This window comes from Schistocerca gregaria, chromosome 2 (genome assembly GCF_023897955.1).
Source record: "Schistocerca gregaria isolate iqSchGreg1 chromosome 2, iqSchGreg1.2, whole genome shotgun sequence".
Lineage (NCBI taxonomy): Eukaryota > Metazoa > Arthropoda > Insecta > Orthoptera > Acrididae > Schistocerca > Schistocerca gregaria.
Window position 1 is genome coordinate 815,248,280 of NC_064921.1, and position 26,290 is coordinate 815,274,569.

General features: G+C 42.4%; 1 protein-coding gene across 2 annotated transcripts in view; it reads left to right on the forward strand.

Annotated features, from left to right (window-relative positions):
* Positions 1-26,290, forward strand: part of LOC126335141 (solute carrier family 23 member 2) — a 259,625-nt gene that overhangs the window by 69,956 nt on the left and 163,379 nt on the right. The window contains exon 1 of one of the 2 annotated variants that reach the window (XM_049998102.1): positions 25,876-26,103. The exons of the other annotated variant lie outside the window; for it this stretch is intronic. Within the exon in view, the coding sequence (XP_049854059.1) occupies positions 26,077-26,103 (27 nt within the window). The 5' untranslated portion in view covers positions 25,876-26,076. Of the gene's footprint in view, positions 1-25,875; positions 26,104-26,290 lie in introns of those variants that run through there. 2 annotated transcript variants of the gene reach the window in all.

Here is a 26,290-nt window from a genome sequence, read left to right on the forward strand (position 1 = left end):
TGGGAACGAACCAGGGTGTATCTATCATAATCCTGAGTGCTTTATTTTGGAGCACTTTGTGGAGGCGAGTGTCAGACCTCACAGCCATATAATGTAGAAGGAAGGGCTATGGCCTTCCAAATTAGTAGTTTGGCTTCGGTTGTCGGCCTATTGCCCTTGAGCAGTGGGTATAACTGCTGAAGTCTACCCAAACCCTGATTACATGCATCGGTAATGTATGGACTCCAATGGAGTTTATCCTCAATTTTGGGGCCTAAATATTTTACCGATTCGCTCCAGGGTAGATCCCTCCCATCTAGAGAAAGCTGGCGGGTTGGCAGTCCCCTCCTGATAGTGTACGCCATGGCGTTGCGTTTTTGGCATTAATTTTGGTCTTTCAAAGGTTGCATCATTGAGTAATTTGATCAAGGTGTCGTTGCAGGCGCATGACGATGCAATTGGGGTTTCGGTGACTGGCATAGACATCTGTATCATCAGCAGAGACTGCGAGATGAGTGCTGTCCAGCTTAGGGATATCGTTTGCATAGATGCTACACACATCAACAAAAGTTTTGCATCACCCCAGTTCCCAGAACTCCTGAAGATGTACGTTGACTATGGGTATTATATCACAGGCGCAGCCCCTTTGACTGTTCAGACATCTCACTAAACCCGCCCAGAGATGTAAACAACCATGAATAAGCAGCGCGTATTAGACGGAGCGGGTCCGACAGCTCATCCGTTCCATTCATTCCACCAGGAAGGTGGTACATGGTCGTGTTGTCTGTAGTTCAACTATGCCTAGACGGTCAATACCGCCGTTCATTGCATCCGCATTGTTACTTTGTGCCAGGAAGGGCTTTCAACAAAGGAAGTGTCTAGGAGTCTCGGAGTGAACCAAAGCGATATTGTTCGGACATCGAGGAGATACAGAGAGACAGGAACCGTCGATGACATATATCTAGCTCAGGCCGCCCAAGGGCTACTACAGCAGTGGATGACCGCTACCTACGGATTATGGCTCTGAGGAACCCTGACAGGACGTCTTGTTACGTCTTACTGTGCGCAATACGCTGCATGATACGCAACTTCACTCCCGACTTCCACGAAGAGGTCCATTTTTGCAATCACGGCACCATGCAGTGCGGTACAGATGGGCCAAACAAGATGCAGAATTGACTGCTCATCACGTTCTCTTCACTGATGAGTGTCGCATATGCCTTCAACCGGACAATCGTCGGAAACGTGTTTGGAGGCAACCTGGTCAGGATTAATTCCTTAGACACACTGTCCCTCGAATGTACCAAGGTGGAGGTTCCCTGCTGTTGTGTGGTGGCATTATGTGGGGCCGACGTACGGCGCTGTTGATCATGGAAGGGACCGTAACGGCTGTATGATACGTGAATGCCTCCCTCCGACCGATAGTGCAACCATAACGACAGCATATTGGCGAGGCATTCGTTTTCATGGACGACAGTCCGAGCCCCCGTGGTATACATCCTGTGAATGACTTCTTTCAGGATAACGACATCGCTGGACTAGAAAGGCCAAATGTTCTCCAGATATGAACCCTATTGACAATGCCTGGTATAGATTGAAAAGGGCTGTTTATAGACGACGTGACCCACTAACCACTCTGAGGGATCTACGCTGAATTGCCGTTGAGGAGTGGGACAATCTGGACCAACAATGGGTTGATGAACTTGTGGATAGTATGCCACGACGAATACAGGCATGTATCAATGCAAGATGACGTGCTACTGGTTATTAGAGGTACCGGTGTGTACAGCAACCTGGACCACCACCTCTGAAGGTCTCGCTGTATGGTGGTACAACATGCAATGTGTGGTTTCCATGAGCAATAAAAAGGGCGGAAATGATGCTTTTGTTGATCTGTGTCCCAATTTTCTGTACGAGTTCCGGAACTCTTGGAACCGAGGTGATGGAAAACTTTCTTTGACGTATGTGTATAGCAAAGGGCCCAGGACAGATCCCTGGGGAACCTCCGCTTCTACAGGTTTACATTGCTTTCACTCTTTTCTAAACTAACAAAAAAACTTCCTGTTATCTAAAAGGGATGCCAGAGTTTTGATTAGGTGGAGTGGACACTCCCTCTTATATGGGCTTTAGCTTCTGCCTTTATAGTCTGTGGCTGGCCACGCTGTCCCGTCCACTTTGGCACTTCTGGGCAACGTCCTGCAGGGCCTCCTGTGTGACAATATGTGGTCTCCACCATCGCTCTGCAACACTTCGTGGCACTGCAGTGAGCTCAGGTGGTTCCTTGTGAGCCTATGTAACATTTCCGGCCAACACCCAAACCAACGACCTTCCTGTGGCGTCTCCTTTGCACTCCGAGGACTGTCTAGAAAACTTATACGTTGCTGCTGATGCAACACAGTGTCGTCAATACGGCGCACGTGTCACTCGTTGGCAGAACAGTATTTTTTGTAGCTGCGAGTGTATTTCGTCGGAGCTAAGTGAATTCGAACTGTTGGTGATCGTATGGTATGTTCCTCCGTAACCAAGGCAGCGAAGTATTTGTTGTTTCAAGAGGCACTGAATCGAAGATTTATACCACATACAGGGAAAGCAAAAAGATATCATCCGCTAAATCACAATGCGGACGAGCGTGTGTGTCGAGTGATCGTGACGAACGGTCATTGGAGAGGTTTGTGACTAAAAATACGAAGACGACAGCTGCAAAAGTCACTGCAGACCTTAATGTCCCACTCGCGAAACCCGTCAGCACGAAAAAAAAGTCGAATGGAGCTTCATAAGCAAGGTATTGCAGGGCGAATTGGAATTCCAAAACCACTCGTCACTGATTTTAATGCCCCTAACAGGGAAACGTGGTGCTGAAGGCACATAATGTGGATTACAGAGCAGTGGAAGAATGTCATTTGGTCGAATGAATCTTGTTTGGCACTGTTTCTGACTTCTGGCCGAATTTGCCGCCAACAGTGAAATTGTGTTCCAAGACGACAGGGCATCTGTTCTCACAGCTCACATAGTCTAGGACTGGTTTTGGGAGGACGAGGATGAATTGTCGCATCTCCCTAGCCACCAGAGTCATCAGATCTCACTATTGTTGAGTCTTTGTTGTCTCTTTGGCAAAGAAGGGTGCATGATCGCTATCCACCTGCATCATAGTTACCTGAACTTGTCTCTATTTTGCAGAAAGAATGGTATAAGGTACCCTTTAAAACCATGCAGGACCTGTGTTGATCCATTCCGAGACCACTGAAAGCTGCTTTGCAAGCAAATGGGTTTCCTTCACTTTATTAGACATGGTCGGCAATCGTAAAATGCGTTTTAGACAGGTACGTGCCGAGTAAAACTGTGGGGGACGGGAAAAAGCCACCGTGGTACAACAACAATGTTAAGAAACTACTGCGAAAGCAAAGAGAGATTCACTGCAAATTTAAACGCAGCCAAAACCTCTCAGACAAACAGAAGCTAAACGATATGAAAGCACAAGGAGAGCTATACGTGAAGCGTTCAGTGAATTCGAAAGTAAAATTCTATGTACCTACTTCCCAGAAAATCTTAGGAAGTTCTGGTCTTACGTTAAATCAGTAAGTAGATCGAAACAGCATATCGAGACACTCTGGGATGATAATGGCATTGAAACAGAGGATGACACGCGTAAAGCTGAAATACTAAACACCTTTTTCCAAAGCTGTTTCACAGAGGAAGACCACACTGCAGTTCCTTCTCTAAATCCTCGCACGAACGAAAAATGGCTGACATCGAAATAAGTGTCCAAGGAATAGAAAAGCAACTGAAATCACTCAGAGGAAATTCCACTGGACCTGACTGGATACCAATTCGATTCTACACAGAGTACACGAAATAACTTGCTCCCCTTCTAACAGCCGTGCACCACAAGTCTCTGGAGGAACGGAAGGTTCCAAATGATTGGAAAAGAGCACAGGCAGTTCCAGTTTTCAAGAAGGGTCGTCAAGCAGATGCTCAAAACTGTACGCCTATATCTCTGACATCGATCTGTTGTAGGATTTTAGAACATGTTTTTTGCTCACGTATCATTTAGTTTCTGGAAACCCAGAATCTACTATGGAGGAATCAACATGTATTCCGGAAACAGCGATCGTGAGAGACCCAACTCGCTTTATTTGTCCACGAGACCCAGAAAATATCAGATACAGGCTCCCAGGTAGATGCTATTTTCCTTGACTTCCGGAAGTCGTTCTATACAGTTCCGCACTGTCGCCTGATAAAGTATGGGCCTACGGATTATCAGACCAGCTGTGTGGCTGGATTGAAGAGTTTTTAGCAAACAGAACACAGCATGTTCTTCTCAATGGAGTGACGTCTACAGACGTTAAAGTAACCTCTGGCGTGCCATAGGGGAGTGTTACAGGACCATTGCTTTTCATGATATATACTGTATAAATGACCTAGTAGATAGTGTCGGAAGTTGCATGGGGGCTTAATTATATAAAATGCTAATAATTTTAATTTTAGTCGCTGTCTGTCCGGTTACGCAGTCTCGTAACCGGCCGGCCCTGACAAGTATTAGTCCGCATTCTGACTGCATAGAATAACAACAAAGGATGAAAGGAAATTTCCGTTAACACAATTAAGTACCCAGCAACTATAAAAGCTACGAAACAACAAAGCACAAGTGTAACTGTTCTGTGTGTGGAAGTGTGATTCAACGTACACATCTGGCACGGTTCTTCCTCAATACAACAAGGTGCTTTAAACGCCATTTACAATGAAGTAATTAAAAAAAAACAGAAATACTATGATTGCACATAGAAACCAGAATTACACTCTAATACATAAACACAAGCCAGATGCTTTGTTGACTGAACCTGTGAGCAAGAGACACTTATTTAGGAAATTTGAAATAGAAAAAAATTTTTCTATTACCTCATATATATTGACGTAAAATACACTCTGATCATTACAACATTCCCAATCGAACAGCATCGGCTGTCTAGCCCATCAGAACAACTGCACACGACATGCTCACAACTAGTACCACAACTACAGCTACCTCAGAACTACAACTGCCCACCGCAACTTCTGAACAAGCACTGCCAATGGAGGCGGCTGAATAATACTCTTTGGCGCAATCTCTGGCGCTGTGACTCAGTGTAGCCACCTTTCATATGCCCCTCCTCCACGGGCTAGAATTGGATGGTATTTTTGCCAGCATTGGTGGTGAAAATACCACCAAATTCGTTCAAAAAAATACAGACAAAAATAAAAGATAATATTAAATAAGTAAATACCACATAACTAAATAAATTTTGGCTTTGCACTGACCCTTCAATAACGTAATATATAAAATACAGTAAGGAATGCAAATGCTTGCATACATGTGATTTTACATAATAGTTTACACAAGTATCATGTGGTTAAGCAATTCAATCAATAGCGTCAGCAATGACGAATAGGTGCAGGTAAGAGTCTCATAACATTTCACACAAAAAATCAGTTTATACAAATATTCACATAAAATTCTTTCAAAAGTTTAATAAACAAGTAGGACTCCTCAGAGTAATTGACAGTTCCAACAGTAGCACCCAGCAATGGTCAACAGGTGCAAATAGCAGTCTCATAACATTTCATCAGCAGTATTTAAACAGCTCCAACAGTGGCACCCAATAATGGCGAGCAGGCGCAGACAACATCAAGTGACATTATCTCAGTTGAAGCAGTTCCATTAGTGACACCCAGCAATGTTGAACAGGTGCAGGCACCATCAAGTGACATCATTTCAGTAGAAGCAATTCTATTAGTAGCACCCAGCGATGTTGAACAGGTGCAGGTAACAGTCCATAATATTCACTATCACTAATTAGACAGTTCATTAGAGTTCATCAGCAGAAATTAAACATTTCCAAGTGGCACCCACCAATGTTAATACGTGTAAGCACGAACAACAGTTTGAAAGCACACAATTTGCTTTTACAAAATTATCATCAATGCTCTTACACTAAACATACAAATTATAATAAACACACAAATGGTATCAGATAATTGTCATATTAACTATTACAAATACACAAGTATAAGTAAACCTATAATATTTATGGGTGTCAGTGCAAGCCACAACAAACAAGTAAATAATATTTAGGAGATAGGTCGGTATCAATTATTTGGGATTAGGAAAGGAAAACACACAAAACACACTCACTCATCTCTCATCCACACATTAAGTACTACTGTGTAATTGAATAGTGTTAACTGTGTAAATGCAATTCTGTCAAAATTTGATGTTCAATATGTGTATCAAGTAGTAGTGGTACTGTGTATAACAGTCAATAATAGTCAACGTCATAGTCATCATGTCAAGACCAATGTTTGCCAAGCCAACTTTTTCTGAACAACTGTGTGTGCCATGATATGCAAATACTTTCTTTCTCCAAAAAAAAGTATATACTGTTTATTGATTTAACAATGTGTGTGTGTGTGTGTGTGTGTGTGTGTGTGTGTGTGTGTAGACAATCTTCTAGTGTTCTAGTCTGTCATCTTCATCCTCCTTGTTCCATATAAACCAAAAAAATGCTCCTCACTTACTTTACCTCTTATCCACCAATACTCCAATAATCATCAGCATCACATAATCTTAATACTTCAATAATACCTGTTCAATACGTCGATACATATACCAATATCATTTCACTTCCATAACAACTCTTTCCTCTAGTCAGTCTCCTCGAACAAGTACAGATAAAATCCTAGTACAAACTTCAATTAATCATCCCATACAATTCAAAGACAGTGTCCACACACAACCTCTGTGTAATCCATCTGACCCAAATCTTCTACTCATTATGAATTATAAAATACATTTTGGTTACCTTGTCCATCATTAAATAACTTTCAGTAAGTAAGTACGAGTACGGAGTGTGAATGATCGTAATATTTCACAGTGTGTACACCACTTCCAGAATCATGTCAAAACAGAAGCAAACATGTGGAGTGTTTGTTGTGTCAAGTGTCACTTGCTATTTCAATTGCTCACGCAGAATGCAGTGTAATAACTGTCAATGGTCTAAACCTAGAGTTGGTATGTCATGTCGTTAGTTTCCTTCCTATTAGCATAAATTTATACAGCTTCCATAAAACCTCCAGCTCATGTGACTTCAATGAAGTTTCTTGTACCAATGTCGTTCGCAGAATTATAACACTTCATTTTCTTATCTTAAAATATAAAGCACTGAGAGTAAGCAAAACGTGCAATAGCGAGTAAATATACCAGTAGAGAACAGAATGTCAACAAGTGGATGCAGCACAATCCCTACAACGAGGCTCTGCCAAGCGAACAATCTATAATTAATACCATAGTGCGACCCAAACTCCATGTTCGTACACCGCATATCAGCATTTCTATATACCAAATTAAAGAGTAGTTATGACAACAAAACAGAAATGTGTAAATATGCAATCCATACGCAAAGCAGCAAATACATATCTTACATAATAAACAGGTCATTAGCATCTTATCAGCATAAGCAAATAAATGTTCATACGTAATCTTCATAAGTGAACATGAAGGCGCAAGCAGATAAATCACAAAGTATAACTTACATACATAACCATATCAGCACAACTAATCAGATGACAATTTAAATAAATAAGCACAGCAGGCACATAATAAAAAAATGTGACATCAGTGAAAAATCAGTGCAGCCAAGCGATGCATAATATACATAAGTAACAACCCAGTTCATTAACCAATCATTGTCAAAATCAGTTAACAAAAAGTATAAATCACGTAATCGCGAGCAGCAAATTACGTTTAAAGTACGTACCTAAGTGGAAATATGTTTCCTGAAAAATAAACTCAATTAATAGTTACCTTTTTAGTTTATTACTGTATTCTTCAGCTCGGTCAGCTGTAGGCACGCGTGACGTAGGAAGTAATTGTTTGCGGTCAACGACTGCCTTGTGCGGCGCGTAGACTTGACTGATGCTTTGAGTATGTGCCGCCGCCAGAACACGGCGCGGTATTCTTGTTTTGTCTGTGTGTTTACGTATAACCGTTAATTTCTCAAAAGTATGTCATTCCACAAAAATGTTAACGTTCGATATAATTATTATGTATTCCCTTAGAGCGCCGTGATTTAAGTGTTTCTACTTGGACAGTGTTATCATGAATAATTTTGCGAGCTCTATATGGACCGTTATGAAGCAGAAATAATTTGCGACGCAAGCCTGTTCCTTTCTGAGAAAAACGATGAGACTAAATTAACACCTTTTGACCAACCGACAAGGTTTTCAAACGACCAGGACGTTTAGCTGTTTTCTCTCTCCTAGCAGCCGCAGATGCAATATTTTGTAGAGCCAGGTTGACAACTTCAGAATGCCGCAGTTTCCGTGAAGGCGGAAAAGGTACGATTTCAGAAATGCGATTTGTCGGTGCTTTATTTTTTAATATTAATATAGGCGGTAAAGAAGTTGAATCATTAGTGAGTTCATTCAGAATGTTTTGAAAAGCCGGCCGCAGAGGTCTCGTCGTTCTAGGCGCGCAGTCCGGAACCGTGCGACTGCTACGGTCGCAGGTTCGAATCCTGCCTCGGGCATGGATGTGTGTGATGTCCTTAGGTTAGTTAGGTTTAAGTAGTTCTAAGTTCTACGGGACTAATGACCACAGCAGTTGAGTCCCATAGTGCTCAGAGCCATTTGAACCATTTTTTGTTTTGTTTTGAAAAATATGAAGATACTGATTCCACGTTCTGTGATTCTGATGACAATAAAGTCGACACAATTTATTGATTTCCTTCATCCATCTCTCTGAAGCGTTAGATTGAGGGTGAAAAAGTGAAATGAAAATTGGTTTAATCTTACGACGCCGTAGATTACGAAGCCAAATTTTGGAGCGAAACTGTGATGCATTATCTGATATAACTTTATCAACATGTCCCATTCTTTAAGAAAATGTTTGATGAAAGCATTAGATACTGAACGAGCTGTTGCTTTGCGTAAAGGTGTAAAACACACATATTTTGATGTCAATTCCACTGCTACCAAAATGTGCACAAAACCATTAGTAGAACGAACCAATGGACCGAATAAACCAACTGCACCTGCACCTGCACTCCTTTAATTCCGCTGGAATGATAGGAAACAACGGTGCTCTGTGAGAAATAGTTGGCGGCTTAGCCTTTTCACATAATTTGCATTTGGCAAGAACAGATCGAATACGTTTTTCCATATTACTGAAGTAGCAGTTTTCTCGTAATTTATGAAAGCATTTTCTGGGACCAAAGTGTGCGTAACTGAAATGTGTATACCAAATCAATTTCTTAACCCACTCATCAGGAATGCAAACTAACCAAATAGAGTTGTCGACCGATTTTCGTTTAAAAAGAATATCATTGCGAACTAAATAATACTGTCTAATCGCTACACTTTCCTTTCTCCTCCACTTCTCCTTAATGTCCTTCCAGACTGGAACCTTGTTTTGCTCCTTAGCGATGTCCTGGAGCGAAGACGAAATGAAATTTTCAAACGCAACACCTTGTATATACATCAAACAATAATTGTTTTCTTTGCAGTCCTCCTCAGCACTTTGTTTCAAACCCATAGGTGCACGAGATAAAGCATCAGCAATAATATTTGAAGAACCCTGGATGTAAACAATACTAAAACCAAATTCCTGTAGATACAGTGCCCATCGTGACAATCTTCCATGTGTTAATTTTGTTGACATAAGAAATTCCAGAGCACGATGATCGGTGTAAACCTTAGTATGTCTGCCATACAAAAATTGCGAAATTTTGTGAAAGCCCAAACAACAGTCAAGGCTTCAAGTTCCGTAATCGAATAATTCTTTTCTGATTTAGAGAGATCACGACTTCCAAATGCAATAGTTTTCTGTACTACAACGCCGTTTTATTCTGTCTCTTGAAATACGTGTGCACCTAGGCCTTTGTATGCTGAGTCCGTCGCCAAACAAAAATCTTTAGATAAATCCGGATGTGAAAGAAGTGGAGCAGCAACTAAAGCATCACGAAGTTGTTCAAATTCTGCTTGAGCTTCTTCATCCCGACACCAATTAGAATTCTTTCCAGATAGTTCACATAAACGAGGTGTGGCCAAATTATCCAATCTAAGAAAGCGTCTAAGAAAATTACAGACACCAAGGAAACTACGAGCATCACGTTTTGTGGTAGGAACAGCATAATTACGAATAGTGTCTAGCTTCTCTGGATCAGGAAGAATACCTTCTGTAGAAATAATATGACCAAGAAATTTCACCTGAGAACGACCAAATTCAGATTTTGTCAAGTTCACTGTAATGCCAACTCTTGCAAAAATACGTAATAATCAATCCAAAATTTTATTGTGCTCACTCCAAGAACGTTTAGCAATAAGAATATCGTCAATATGTGTAGTAATATTGTCACGAAGATAAACAGGTAAAATTTCGTTTAAACTACGAATGAATGCCGCTGAACATATAGTAAGTCCAAACGGTAATTTCCGAAATCACTTTTGGGTAAAATAGTCGTACCCGGTTATTCTTTACCGACTCTCTAGATAGATTGATAGTTGAAGAGTTGTTTTGATAGATACAAAGAATAGTAAAAGAGTAGGCAGCGGTGCAGAAAACTAAAAGGGAAATAGCACCACTACAGTTCGGGGCCCTGTGCACGCTACGGCACATATTCACTTAGTGTAGAGAATCCCCCGAGGACTTAAATAGCCGCACATAAATTCCAGTTTGTAACTTAGTGGCCAATTTGGTGGAAGTGCGTACATAAATTGATCTAACCATGAATATAGATGTATATCATTCTTAGAATTGCGAAAGATCTTAAATTTCCGAACAGTTAAAAAGTGTTTATACTCAAAGTTTTCGCCTCGTGGCGACAAAGACCTACCGCGTCTGTCCCCGTCCGAATGTCGATTATTGTCAAGTTCGCTCGCCTGGCGCTCTCTTGTTGCTTCTTGTAAATTAAATAAATTATTTTCTTCAAAGCCCTCTGCTATCTGTGATTGTAAATTTCTTCTGCTGTCTTTTCCTACGATTTCGCTTTCAATTTGTTTGACTTGCTTTCGTAACGCCTCAAATTCCCTTTTAACGCGTTCATTAAATTTTCAACATGTTTATTTATGTTCTGGTACTCTTCGGTTTCTGCAAATGGCAATGGAGCTGTATCATCTGAATCTCTGTCCCCATTTAAATTAAGACTTGTCAATTTATCTGAAATCTCAACTCTTTCCAATAAGTCACCTATTTTTTCTTTCTGTTTATTTACGTCTTGCGTAAGTGTCGCGACTCGGGTTTCAGTATTGACACATTTAGTAGTTAATTGTTCATACTGTTGTTTTAGGTTATTTATTCTGTCATTTGGTACCGATTTTCGATTCTTTCAAATATTTTTTCCTTATCGTGTGCACCTTGTAAATTTAACTCTGAAAATTTTTGTACTATCACGCGATCTCTTTCTTCCTGTTCTCTATCCTGTTCCTTTTGTCTGATTTCTATTGAAATTAATCAATTATTGTGAACATTCAAAATCGGTTGTACTTCTCTAATTTCTTTCTTTAATTCATCTTTCATGTTTTGTAAACATGTCCCTATACCTGAGTCTAACCGTGTTGCCAATGTTTCCATCTCTGCTTTTAATTCAGATCCTAACAGTGATCCCAATGAGTCTAACCGTGTTTCCATTGTTCCCATATCAGTTTCTAATCGTGTTGCCACTGGTTTTAATTCAGATCCCAAATTTAATATTGCACTCATCAACTGCTCTATATTAACTGGTTCGAAATTCTTTACGCCCCTAACATTTCCCGCAAAACCAACTTCCTTCGTCATAGCTGTAAAGCTATCTGTGTTCGATACTATTTCAGAATCTTCTATCGTTAATCTCGAATTCTGAAAAGTTTTTGATTGTGAAAAATTTTGAACTGGTTCCGGACTATTTTCCCGACTTATTAAATTGTTCTCTACTTCATTATTGACCATACTGTTCTCATGTATTGGCGAGTTCGCCATGTTAACAATTTCGTCATTCTCACTATCCATTATATTTGCCTTTTTTATCGATCGCGTAATCATTTACAAAACACACAAAACTCGCCACTATACGAAAATTACACACAAAATGACACTTTATCACCAACAATACCATTCACACGAAATGCTTCCCGACAAACACGCCTAAAGAACAATTAACGTCTTCATAGTTGCACAAAATTGTCAAACCCGTATACAAGACATCAAAATTAAATTCTGCCAAAATACCATTAAAAGAAAGACAAGACAACTACAAATGTTCATTACAAATCTGCACATGCAATATAGACTACAATTACTAAACTACAAAATACTACAACAGTATTACTGTCTGCTATTTTTACTATCAAAAGAATTCCAAGGGACGATCCGAAGCAGCGGTCGCCACGTGCATGGGGGCTTAATTAAATAAAATGCTAATAATTTTAATTTTAGTCGCTGTCTGTCCGGTTACGCAGTCTCGTAACCGGTCGGCCGTGACGATTATTAGTCCGCAATCTGACTGCATAGAATAACAACAAAGGATGAAAGGAAATTTCCGTTAACACAATTAAGTCCCTAGCAACTATAAAGCTACGAAACAACAAATTACAAGTTTAACTGCTCTGTGTGTGGAAGTGTGATTCAACGTACACATCTGGCACGGTTCTTCCTCAATACGACAAGATGCTTTAAACGTCATTTACAATGAAGTAATTTAAAAAAAAACCCGAAATACTATGATTGCACATAGAAACCAGAATTACACTCTAATACAGGAACACAAGCCAGATGCTTTGTTGACTGAACCTGTGACCAAGAGACACTGTTATTTAGGAAATTAGAAATACAAAAATTTTTTCAATTACCTCATATATATTGACGAAAAATACACTCTGATCATTACAACATCCCCAATCGAACAGCATCGGCTGTCTAGCCCATCAGAACAACTGCACACGACATGCTCACAACTAGTACCGCAACTACAGCTACCTCAGAACTACAACTGCCCACCGCAACTTCTGAAGAAGCATTGCCAATGGAGGCGGCTGAATAATACTCTTTGGCGCAATCTCTGGCGCTGTGACTCAGTGTAGCCACCTTCCAAAGTTCAATGCGGCTTTTCGCGGATGATGCTGTAGTATACAGAGAAGTTGCAGCATTAGAAAATTGGAGCGAAATGCAGGAAGATCTGCAGCGGATAGGCTCTTGATCTAGGCAACTGACCTTTAACATAGTTAAATGTAATGTATTGAGAATACATAGAAAGAAGGATCCTTTATTGTATGATTATATGATAGCGGAACAAACACTGGTAGCAGTTACTTCTGTAAAATATCTGGGAGTATGCGTACGGAACGATTTGAAGTGGAATGATCATATAAAATTAATTGTTGGTAAGGCGGGTGCCAGGTTGAGATTCATTGGGAGAGTCCTTAGAAAATGCAGTCCATCAACAAAGGAGGTGGCTTACAAAACAATCGTTCGACCTATACTTGAGTATTGCTCATCAGCGTGAGATCCGTACCAGGTCGGGTTGACGGAGGAGATAGAGAAGATCCGAAGAAGAGTGGCACGTTTCGTCACAGAGTTGTTTGGTAAGCGTGATAGCGTTACGGAGATGTTTAGCAAACTCAAGTGGCAGACTCTGCAAGAGAGGCGCTCTGCATCGCGTTGTAGCTTTCTGTCCAGGTTTCGAGAGGGTGCGTTTCTTGATGATGTATCGAATATATTGCTTCCCCCTACTTATACCTCCCGAGGAGATCCCGAATGTAAAATTAGAGAGATTTGAGCGCGCACGGAGGCTTTCCGGTAGTCGTTCTCCCCGCGAACCATACGCGACTGGAACAGGAAAGGGAGGTAATGACAAAAAATGGCTCTGAGCACTATGGGACTCAACTACTGTGGTCATCAGTCCCCTAGAACTTAGAACTACTTAAACCTAACTAACCTAAAGACATCACACACGTCCATGCCCTAGGCAGGATTCGAACCTGCGACCGTAGCAGTCGCACGGCTCCGGACTGCGCGCCCAGAACCGCGAGACCACCGCGGCCGGCGAGGTAATGACAGTGGCATATTAAGTGCCCTCCGCCACATACCGTTGTGTGGCTTGTGGAGTATAAATGTAGATGTAGTGTGTTGCATTTTTGGTGTTTCCATACTTTCGCCCACCCTCCACACCAGCTTCTAGGAACCATGGCCTGCCCTGAAGCGACGTATAATGTCATTCAGCCTGGAAAAGCTCTTTAAAAGAAAGGCTACACTATACGTGTTGGACGCGAGGTTTGAGGCTCGATGTCACGGATTGCGCGGCTCCTCCCACCGGAGGTTCGAGTCGTCCCTCGGACATTGATGTGTGTTTTGTTCTTAGCATAAGTTAGATTAACTTAGTTTAGGTAGTATGTAAGTCTAAAGACCGTTGATCTCAGCAGTTTGGTCCCGTAGGAACTCTCACACATTTTATACGTGTTGGCAGGGTGCATAAAAAGTTTTTTTTTTTTTCCCTGCTGTAGACGGAGTTCATTATAACGGGCCTGACTGAAGCTATTGAATGAAACATGTTCCTGCCTAAATTGTCTGTGCCATATTCTCATTTTAGCGATATTCATGCTAACGGATATCAAGTCCGCCCTAATACACAGAGCTTGACTTAAATACTTATACTTCCTTATTATTATTTATGATATCATGTTCACTCACGTAGCACATTCTCTCAGTAACAGCCTGTGTACATACAGAACTCGCCACCTGCTGAACCTAGAATCGCAGCTTTTACCAGTCAACGAACAGTTTGAAAGTTCAGACAATGGTTATCAGTGTCGGTATATCCGCTCAATACCGAACAGTTCAATAATATTCAATAATATGAAATTTGAGAACTTCGAGAGCGTAGCACGGCATGCAGAATTTTTTTATCTGAACGAAAGAAATTCACAAAATTCTCTACAGTCCTCAAAACATTATTTACGCCGGATACCGTCATTTTTCGGAAAGCTCTCCTCCTTATCGACTGTAATTTACTACATTTTTTCCAAAATACAAACCTAACTATTGAAGCTGAATTATAGCTCCTTGTGCCTGAACGTACCATTCTCAATTCTGATAGGCTGGAACATACTGCAGCCAATCAGCTCCACAGCTCTTCGCTGACAGCACAGAAATTTCCCTCATTGGTCAACTCCCAACTCCTAATTTACTTAAACCCTTTTCCAAACTTCGTACGTTCCAAAACATAATCCCATCTTTACTAGTCTTAACGATAGAAGTAAAGATTTTGCTTCCTTAATCGTTAAACTGGCTGCAGTGCATTAACTATGTCATGCCATGTATCTGATTCACTGCTAGATTACACTTGGACTCGCATTCGGGAGGACGACGCTTCAAACCCGCATTTGGCCATCCAAATTTTGGTTTTCCTTGCTTTCCCTAAATCACTTAAGGGAAATGGCGGGATGGTTTAATCGAAAGGCCATGGCCTATTTCCTTCTCGGTCTGCCCCTGATCCGAGCTTGTGCCCCGCCTCAAATGATCTCGTTGTCGACAGGACCTTAAACACTAATCTCTTCCTCCTCCTCCTCCTCCTCCTCCTCCTCCTCCTCAGTTACATAACATGATTCACAGGTTCATTCGTTAAATATTTACGAAGTTCTAGATTCATACGTCACGTAGATGCTCCATCCTCACCCCAACTTACTCTAACAGGATAAAAAATTAAAATAGTAATGTCAAACAACTAATATAGTAGCTGCTACTTCAGAAGTGAGATATTACGCACCTTTCACTGTTAAAAACAAAATACTGTCTAATTAACTATTACTCAACCACTATATTATTGCACTTAGTCGTTATCGAATACACGCATGACGTTATAGTAAACATGCACAGTGGTGACTGAGGAAAACGAATCGCTCTGTCAAAGCTTTTAGGTCACTTGTGCATATACACTGTCACCAAACGTATTCGGACACCCCATAAACAATCGTTTTTCATATAGGTGCATTGTGCTGCCACCTACTGCCAGGTACTCCATATCAGCGACCTCAATAGTCATTACACACCGTGAAAAAGCAAGAGGAGTGCTCCGCAGAACTCACAGACTTCGAACGTGGTCAGGTGATTGGGTGTCACTTGTAGGCTGTAAGCGAGATTTCCACACTCCTAAACATCCCTCGGCCCACTGTTTCCAATGTCATAGTGAAGCGGAAACGTGAAGGGACACGTACAGCACAAAAGTGTGCAGTCCAACCTCGTGTGCTGACTGGCAGAACCTGCCGACAGTTGAAGAGGGTTGTAATGTGTAATAGGCAGACATCTATATAGGCCATCACACAGAATTCCAAGCTGCATCAGGATCCACTATGACAGTTAGGCAGGAGGTGAGAAATCTTGAATTTCATGGTCGAACGGCTGCTCATATACCACACATCACAACGGTAAATGCCAAACGACGACTGACTTGGTGTAAGGAGCGTAAACATTGGACGATTGAACAATGGAAAAAACGATTGAACAATGGAAAAACGTTGTGTGGAGTGACGAATCACGGTACACAATGCGGTGATACGATGGCAGGGTGTGGGTATAGCAAATGCCTGGTGACCGTCATCAGCCAGCGTCTGTACTGCCAACAGTAAAATTCGGAGGCGGTAATGTTATGGTGTGGTCGTGATTTTCATGGAGGGGGCTTGCGCTCCTTGTTGTTTTGCGTGGTACTATCACAGCACAGGCCTACATTGATATTTTAAGCACCTTCTTGCTACCCACTGTTGAAGAGCAATTCAGGGATGGCGAATGAATCTTTCAACACGATATAGCACCTGTTCATAATGCACGGCCTGTGGCGGAGTGGTTACACGACAATAACATTCCTATAATGGACTGGCCTGCAGAGGGTACTGACCTGAATCCTATAGAACACCTTTGGGGTGTTTTGGAACGCCGACTTGTGCCAGGCCCCACCAACAGACATAAATACCTTTCCTCAGTACAGCACTTCGTGAAGAATGGGCTGCCATTGCCCAAGAAACCTTCCAGCACCTGATTGAACGTATGTCTGCGAGAGTGGAAGCTGTCATCAAGGCTAAGGGTGGGCCAACACCATATCCAATTCCAGCATTACCAATGGAGGACGCCACGAACTTGTAAGTCATTTTCAGCGAGGTGTCCGGGTGCTTTTGATCACGTAGTTTACTCTCAAACCCTATTACGCGCACACTCGCGATAAGCCGATTGAAGAAACTTATCCCCACTTTCAATAATACTGCTGTCGACTATCACCTAGCAACGAAGTGTTTAGTTCAAATAAGTATTTCCGGAATTACATTGCCTCATAAAAAAGTGAAGCACCCAGAAGAAATGTTCGGGTATCAGTGTAACTTGGTAAACGTGCACATCATCGGCATGTATGTACCAGATCACAGTTGGAATTCTCTGTGAACAACCAACAGAGTACACTAGTGTCGTTCTTGTTTAGTTTTGTTACCAGGCCTGGTAGGGTATAAAAGGGGCGTGAACAGCGTCATATGTTGAGTGATCGCTATGTAGGAGATGCCACATACTCGAGCGAGACAGCGTGACCAGTACCTGACAGAGTTTGAGACCGGCTTCATTGTGAGTTAGCATAGGCTGGATAGTCGAATCGTGTAATATTCAGACTTGTGGAGGATTCGAATATGACAGTGGCACGACGTTGGAGAGCACGAGAATGTGAGGTCAGCCATACCCGTTGTCAAGGCTCAGGTCAATCACGTCTGACCACCACAGTAGAAGATCACCGTATTGTGAACCATGTACGAAGGACAAGTAATGGATTCCCTGCCATACTCTGTGTCGTTCTGTACTATCAGTCGGAGACTAGCGGCAGACGGAATAGGGAATTACCGTCCCAGGCGAAGGCTGCCGTCCCAACACGACACAAACGGCCGCTTTTTGAGTGGCGCCATGGCCAGGAATCATGGACTGCTGATGAAAGGTGTTGCGCTATGGTCAGTGATGAATCGCAGTTCAGCACTATCCTGGATGACCATCGTCAGCGACCTGCAGGAATGTCCTGTTGTTACAATATTTTGGAGGGGCAGGACGACATCACTCCTGATATATTGTGGGAAGCCATCGGGTGTAACTTCAGGTCACGGCGGATAGTGACTGAGGGAACTCTGACGGCACAATGGTACACTACTGGCCCTTAAAATTGCTACACCAAGAAGAAATGCAGATGTTAAACGGGTATCACTGGACAAATATATTATAGTAGAACTGACGTGTGATTACAATTTCACGCTATTTGGATGCATAGATCCTGAGAAATCAGTACCCAGAACAACCACCTCTGGCCGTAATAACGGCCTTGATACGCCTGGGCATTGAGTCAAACAGAGCTTGGATGGTGTGTACAGGTACAGCTGCCCATGCAGCTTCAACACGATACTACACTTGATCAACAGTACTGACTGGCGTATGTTACGAGCCAATTGCTCGGCCACCATTGACCAGACGTTTTCAGTTGGTGAGAGATCTGGAGACTGTGCTGGCGAGGGCAGCAGTCGAACATTTTCTGTATCCAGAAAGGCCTCTACAGAACGTGCAACATGCGGTCGTGCATTATCCTACTGAAATGTAGGGTTTCGCAGGGATTGAATGAAGGGTAGAGCCACGGGCCGTAACACGACTGAAATGTAACGTCCGCTGTTCAAAGTGCCGTCAATGCGAACAAGAGGTGACCGAGACGCGTAGCAAATGGCACCCTATACCATCACGCCGGGTGATACGCCAGTATGGCGATGACGAATACACGCTTCCAATGTGCGTTCACCGCGATGTCGCCATCACGGATTTGATCATCATGATGCTGTAAACAGAACCTGGATTCATCCGAAAAAAAGACGTTTGGCCATTCGTGCCCCCCATTGAGTACACCATCGCAGGCGCTCCGTCTGTGATGCACCATCGCAGCCGCTCCGTCTGTGATGCAGCGTCAAGGATAACAGCAGCCATAGTCTCCGAGCTGATAGTCCACGCTGCTGCATATGTCGTCGAACTGTTCGTGCAGATGGTTGTTGTCTTGCAAACGTCCCCATCTGTTGACTCAGGGATCGAGACGTGGCTGCACGATCCGTTACAGCCATGCAGATAAGATGCCTGTCATCTCGACTGCTAGTAATAAGGGGCCGTTGGGATCCAGCACGGCGTTCCGTATTACCCTCCTGAACCCACCGATTCCATATTCTGCCAACAGTCATTGGATCTCGACCAACGCGAGCAGCAATGTGGCGGTACGATAAACCGCAATCGCGATAGGCTACAATGCGACCTTTATCAAAGTCGGAAACGTGATGGTACGCATTTCTCCTCCTTACACGAGGCATCACAACAACGTTTCACCAGGCAACGCCGGTCAACAGCGAGAAATCGGTTGGAAACTTTCCTCACGTCAGCACGTTGTAGGTGTCGCCACCGGTGCCAACCTTGTGTGAATGCTCTGAAAAGCTAAGAATTTGCGTATCACAGCATCTTCTTCCTGTCGGTTAAATTTCGCGTCTGTAGCACGTCATCTTCGTGGTGTAGAAATTTTAATGGCCAGTAGTGTATGTCATGAACATACTCTGTACTAATGTGTTACCTCTCATCTGACTGTATCGTGTTGCCTTTTTTCATCAAGACGATAGTCGTCCAAACATGGCACGTGTCTCTATGAACTGCCTGCCTAATGTCGAGGTACTACCATAGTCAACAGGATCCCAAGATATGTCCCTGATGGAACGCATCTGGGACCATCTCGCATGACATCCCAGTGCCAGTATCCAGCACATCAAGAACCAGTTACAACAGTTGTTGGTCGTCTTTCCTCAGGGGAGGATACAGCTGCTTAATTACACATTTACCAACTGAATCAATGCAGGCATTGCTACCAGAGAGGGTGCAATGTCATACCGATAAACGGAATCACACTACGAAGTTGTTTGTAAATGTGACCCGATACTGTATTGACATTACATACCCTTTCAACTGGCAAAGTTTCGTTTCGTTTCCGCCTCCCTTTTGTTTGATGTATTGATCACGCAGTGTATTTGTACCATGGAAATGAAAGAGGTAAACGGTTGACTGCTCTTATTCTGAAACGGCACATGCGAGGTTGATTCAAATGAAAACCTTAAAAGTTCCATAAAATTTCGAAAAGTTGCTTGATGGAGTTGGTAGGTGGCAGCGTCCCTTGAGGTTCAGAAAGTGACCAATAGGTGGCAGAGTGATGCTACAACGCAGGAGAAGGAAGCAGCATCCACGACTAGATGGCCACCCCACTGTCAACATGCACTGCGATTGAGCAGCGATCTGTAATGTGATTTTTGGGTAGTGAAGCTGTCAAAACAATCGAAATTCATCGCAGAATGACAGCGGCGTACGGGGATTCGTGTTTGTCGTTGCAGTAAGTGTCCAAGCAATGTAGGAAGTTCAAAAGCGGTTACATTCTGTGGAGGATGCTCCAAGACAAGGGCAGGCTCACCGCATAGTGACAGAGGAGAACATTGCGGTAAGGGAAGAGCCTGTAAAGCAGAACAGATATGTAACTCTGAACGAAGTACCCACAAATTTCAAGATTAGTATTGGTTCCATGCAGAATATTGTTCACAATGTACTGCACTTCAGTAAGGTGCATGCAAGATGGGTGCCACGTCAGCTGACCGCCGAAATGAGAGACGGTCGCATCGACACCTGTGAAGAACACTTGCATCATTTCCACGTTGAAGGCGATGTATTTCTGGGAATAACTGTTACAGCTGGTGAGACTTGGATCCACTATCATCAACCAGGAAGAGAAAGTCAAGCAAGGAACGGCGCCACAGCTCATCGCCAAAGCGCAAAAAATTCCACACTCAACCGTTTGCTGGTGAAGTCATGCTCATTCTTTTCTAGAATGCAAATTGAGTAATTTTGGAACATTACACGGATATCAGAGTGACAGCAACCAGTATTTTTTATTCAGAGAAACCAAATTCGCCCTGAAATCATGAGTAAACAACAAGAATTCTGACTTCAGGAGTATTGCTACAGCATGACAACGTCCGACCGCATACAGCCCATAAGATGATTGAGACTGTTCATGAAATTAAATTTGAGTGGTTGGTACATCCTCCTTATGTACCAGACCTCGCTCCTAGTGACTTTAATCCATTCAGTGCACTCAAAGAAACAATGGGAGGCAGGCATGTTATAAGTTATGAAGAGGTGAAAACTGTGGTGCACCACACACACTACCAACACAATTCTTTCATAGTGGTATCTGTGCACTGCACTTCCAGAGTGGATAAATACGTGCATTCAACGTGATGGAGACTACATCGAAAAAAGACATTTAAGTTTTTTGTTCATTGTTACTATTAAAAATATTGTAGTCCTTTTAAGGGGACTTGTACGTGAATAACGGTAAAAAAATCTATTTTTTTATTTTTTTAAAATTCTCTGTAGTTTTCTGAACGAGAAAAAGTTTACTTCCAGGAAAATGGACCACAGAAAGGACCAAAATTAGAGGAATTTAAAAGTGACTGCACTCACCACTACATCCCCATGGTACAGAATCAGCTATGTTAAAAATAAAGTTCTGCTCTCATCTTTTTCGTTTTTGTGACTTTGTTGTCCCTTGAGTTGGTTAACCTGTGAAAGCTTTACACTAGCTTTCTTTTGTTTGAAAAGAGGGTTTAGTCATTGTTTGCTGTTGTTCTGGCGCGAATATTTTGTTTACAGCGAAGTAGTTGTGTGCGTGAGTTTCTTATTCCACTTGAAAGCAATGGGAAGAATTAAGAAGTTCGGAGTTAATGTAAATTTTAAGGAAATCGGTCCATCGATAGGATTAACTCTGCTAATACTGAAATACAGAGTGATACAACACTTGAATCAGCTTCAACTACTCCAAGTGCTTCGAAGCTAAAACTGACATGTGTGGACAATGGGCTTGACAGTATTGTTAAACTCTCTGCTCTATCTGATCTAATTAGTAAAGATTTGCAGATTTGCACTGTAAGGAATGTGACAATAGTGGTGTTAAAGTAGTTGAAGAGATATGTGCTAGAAGAGATTGTGCATAAAAATCAGGAATTGTTTGTAATTTTTGTGATTTAAGCGAATGTGGTTATACTTATGGCGTAACTAAAGAGCGAATGTATAACACAAATATTAAACTTGATTATGCTCTGAGGTGTATAGGCAAAGGGTACAGAGGTGCACAAATTTTCTGTGCACTTATGGACTAACCTACCCTTACCAGTTTTGACAGGTACAATAAAATTCTTCTACAGACTGTAGAAGAAGTAGCAAACGATAGTATGTAAAATGCTGTTAGGGTAAGTGTAGACATAAACAGCAATATATGTATATCTGCAGTCCTCGATGCATCCTGGCAACGAAGAGCCCATAGTACTCTAAACAATGTAGTGACAGCTACCTCCTTGGAGAATGGTAAAGTCATTGATGTGGAACGTATGACCAAGTACTGTCATCGCTCTACTAGTGGAACTGAAAATCATAAACGTTTGATTAATTTTAGTGGTTATTGTGGAGGGATGGAATCTAAAAGTGTTGTGAAGATATTTCACTGGTCAGTGGAGAAATATGGTGTGACATATACATTTTATCTAGAAGATGAAGACTCAGAAGGGTGAATCCAGATCATATGCTGACACAAAAATTGAAAAAATGGAATGTGTTAGACATGTCCAGGAAAGGTTATGGACAAGATTAAGAAACTTGTAGAGGAGTTTGACGGGAAAGAAATTAGGTGATATTAGTGCATTAGCAGATGTTGTCGGCTTACAGACGAAGAAATAGGTTGCAGTATTATTATGGACAAGCTATAAGACAAAATAAAAATGACCTTGAGGGAACGAAAAACGCAGTATGGGCTACCTTCTTTATAAATCTTCCACAGATGACAATCCATGTCATGCACTCTCCCCAACTGGCAGTGATTGTGTGGCTGTCAAAGGGCTGTTACTCAAGATGAGACCTACAACCATAAGCATTCTTTGCCATTTGCTATAATGGAAATTATGAAACCTATATATTGGGATCTTGGTGACACAAGATTATTAGAGAAATGTTTACATGGTAGGACTCAAAATCAAATTCAAATGTTCAAATGGCTCTGAGCACTATGGGACTTAACAACTGAGGTCATCAGTCCACTAGACTTAGAACTACTTAAACATAACTAACCTAAGGACATCACACACAACCGTGCCCGCGGCAGGATTCGAACCTGCGACCGTAGCAGCAGTGCGGTTCCGGACTGAAGTGCCTAGAACCGCTCGGTCACTGCGGCCGGCGACTCAAAATCCAAATGAAAGTTTCAACAATTGTATACGGGAACAGACACCAGAAACAGTTCTAGTAGGACTAAATACTTTGAAAATAGGTGTACTAGATGCTGTTCTGTGTTTAAATGACGGTGCAATGTCAAGGCTTAATGTTACAGAACTGATGGGAGTGCCTGGTGGACTAAATATGCATAGAGCTCTAATAGCCATTGACCAAAAGAGATGCATTAGTGTTGTGCCAGTTTAAACAAAAAAGGAAATTTCAACTTTAACTTGAATTTCTCGAAAGTTAAATTCTTTCATATTCTGGTACACATTGGCCAAAAACTACTAAAGACAGAGATCTGAAATTTTGTTGACTGTCACACAACACGCTTAACTACAAAGTGGACTACTCTTGTGACTTAACTTTGAAAATAAAATGCTTTTTTGAAAAAAAAACTGAATTCATTTCCAAAAAAATTTTAAGATCATAGTTAAAAGTTTTTTGTACCACAGTTCGTGACAGCGCTATCTTTTCAGTAGTCTGCTTTAAAGATAATAGTGTAAAGACCTTACAGGAAAAAATGAACGTACTTTGTTTCTAATTTGAGTAATGTGTACCTATGATATACACAAATAATTAGCGTGGTTTATTTCACTTGCAACAAAAAGATACAATTAAAAAAAGTGTGAGAGCTAACGCTGTGGTTCATACATAAAAAGTTCCCAAAAGATGTCTTAAAAGATGATAAGCATTATACAGGGTGTTACAAAAAGGTACGGCCAAACTTTCAGGAAACATTCCTCACACACAAAGAAAGAAAATATGTTATGTGTACATATATCCGGAAACGCTTACTTTCCATGTTAGAACTCATTTTATTACTTCTCTTCAAATCGCATTAATCATGAAATGGAAACACACAGCAACAGAACATACCAGCGTGACTTCAAACACTTTGTTACAGGAAATGTTCAAAATGTCCTCCGTTAGCGAGGATACATGCATCCACCCTCCGTCGCATGGAATCCCTGATGCGCTGATGCAGCTCTGGAGAATGGCGTGTTGTATCACAGCCGTCCACAATACGAGCACGAATAGTCTCTACATTTGGTACCGGAGTTACGTAGACAAGAGCTTTCAAATGCCCCCATCAATGAAAGTCGAGAGGGTTGAGGTCAGGAGAGCGTGGAGGCCACGGAATTGGTCCGCCTCTACCAATCCATCGGTCACCGAATCTGTTGTTGAGAAGCGTAGGAACACTTCGACTGAAATGTGCAGGAGCTCCGTCGTGCATGAACCACATGTTGTGTCGTACTTGTAAAGGCACACGTTCTAGCAGCACAGGTAGAGTATCCCGTATGAAATCATGATAACGTGCTCCTTTGAGCGTAGGTGGAAGAACATGGGGCCCAATCAAGACATCACCAACAATGCCTGCTCAAACGTTCACAGAAAATCTGTGTTGATGACGTGATTGCACAATTGCGTGCGGATTCTCGTCAGCCGACATATGTTGATTGTGAAAATTTACAATTTGATCACGTTGTAATTAAGCCTCATCCGTAAAGAGAACATTTGCACTGAAATGAGGATTGACACATTGTTGGATGAACCATTCGCAGAAGTGTACCCGTGGAGGCCAATCAGCTACTGATAGTGCCTGCACACGCTGTACATGGTACTGAAACAACTGGTTCCCCCTTAGCACTCTCTATACAGTGACGTGGTCAACGTTGCCTTGTACAGCAGCAACTTCCCTGACGCTGACATTAGGGTTGTCGTCAACTGCACGAAGAATTGCCTCGTCCATTGCGCGTGTCCTCGTCGTTCTAGGTCTTCCCCAGTCGCGAGTCATAGGCTGGAATGTTCCGTGCTCCCTAAGACGCCGATCAATTGCTTCGAATGTCTTCCTGTCGGGACACCTTCGTTCTGGAAATCTGTCTCGATACAAACGTACCGCTCCACGGTAATCCATACATCAAAGGGGCATCTCCAACTCTGCATTTGTGAACATTGCACTGACTGCAAAACCACGTTCGTGATGAACACTAACCTGTTGATGCTACGTACTGATGTGCTTGATGCTAGTACTGTAGAGCAATGAGTCGCATGTCAACACAAGCACCGAAGTCAACATTACCTTCCTTCAATTGGGCCAACTGGCAGTGAATCGAGGAAGTACAGTACATACTGACGAAACTAAAATGAGCTCTAACATGGAAATTAAAAGTTTCCGGAAACATGTCCACATAACATCTTTTCTTTTGTGTGTGAGGAATGTTTCCTGAAAGTTTGGCCGTACCTTTTTGTAACACCCTGTATAGACTTACAAATCTTATTGAGTTACACTGTTTAGAAAAGTGGCAGTTTTTTCAGAGTTTCCCTTGGAATTCACAGAGCAGACCCCTTAAGTTTTTCATTTGAATCACACTCTTAAAATATTGCCTTGGTTGGTGTATATCGCTACGTCACAATGGCATGAGTCGTGGACTCGGCTGTGTACCGTAACGCAATAGTTTCGGTTATCGACTCGATTGTGAATCCCCTTGCAGTGACCACCCTCTATAGAGCTGTTTCTTTGGTGACAGCCCGGCTGCACGAAAATTAGTCTCAATGTTTATCAGAGGCTAACGACGTGCGGCAGGTACTCTATTGCTCGTCAGCGAGTTTGGCAGCTAATGGTGCGCGACGCGCACGCGCCGGCGGTGTGTTTGCTAGGGAATTAGAGCCGGGGGGGACCTTGCTGCAGCGCGACAGCGGTAACGACCAGGACGGCATTCATTCAGTCGCGGCGGAGCGGCGCGGCGGCAGCGATGGTACTCCAGGGCAGCACCGAGGCGGTACGTAGCCGGCGCGCGCCTACGTCACACCGTGCTCGGACTCCACTCGTCTGCTCGCCGGTCCACGGCTAACGAAGAGGAGGAAGTTTGTGAACGTACTCTTTCTAGAGGGTCTCAGATCGTAAATCTACGATTTGGCAGTGCTGTTGTTGTTGTGGTCTTCAGTCCAGAGACTGGTTTGATGCAA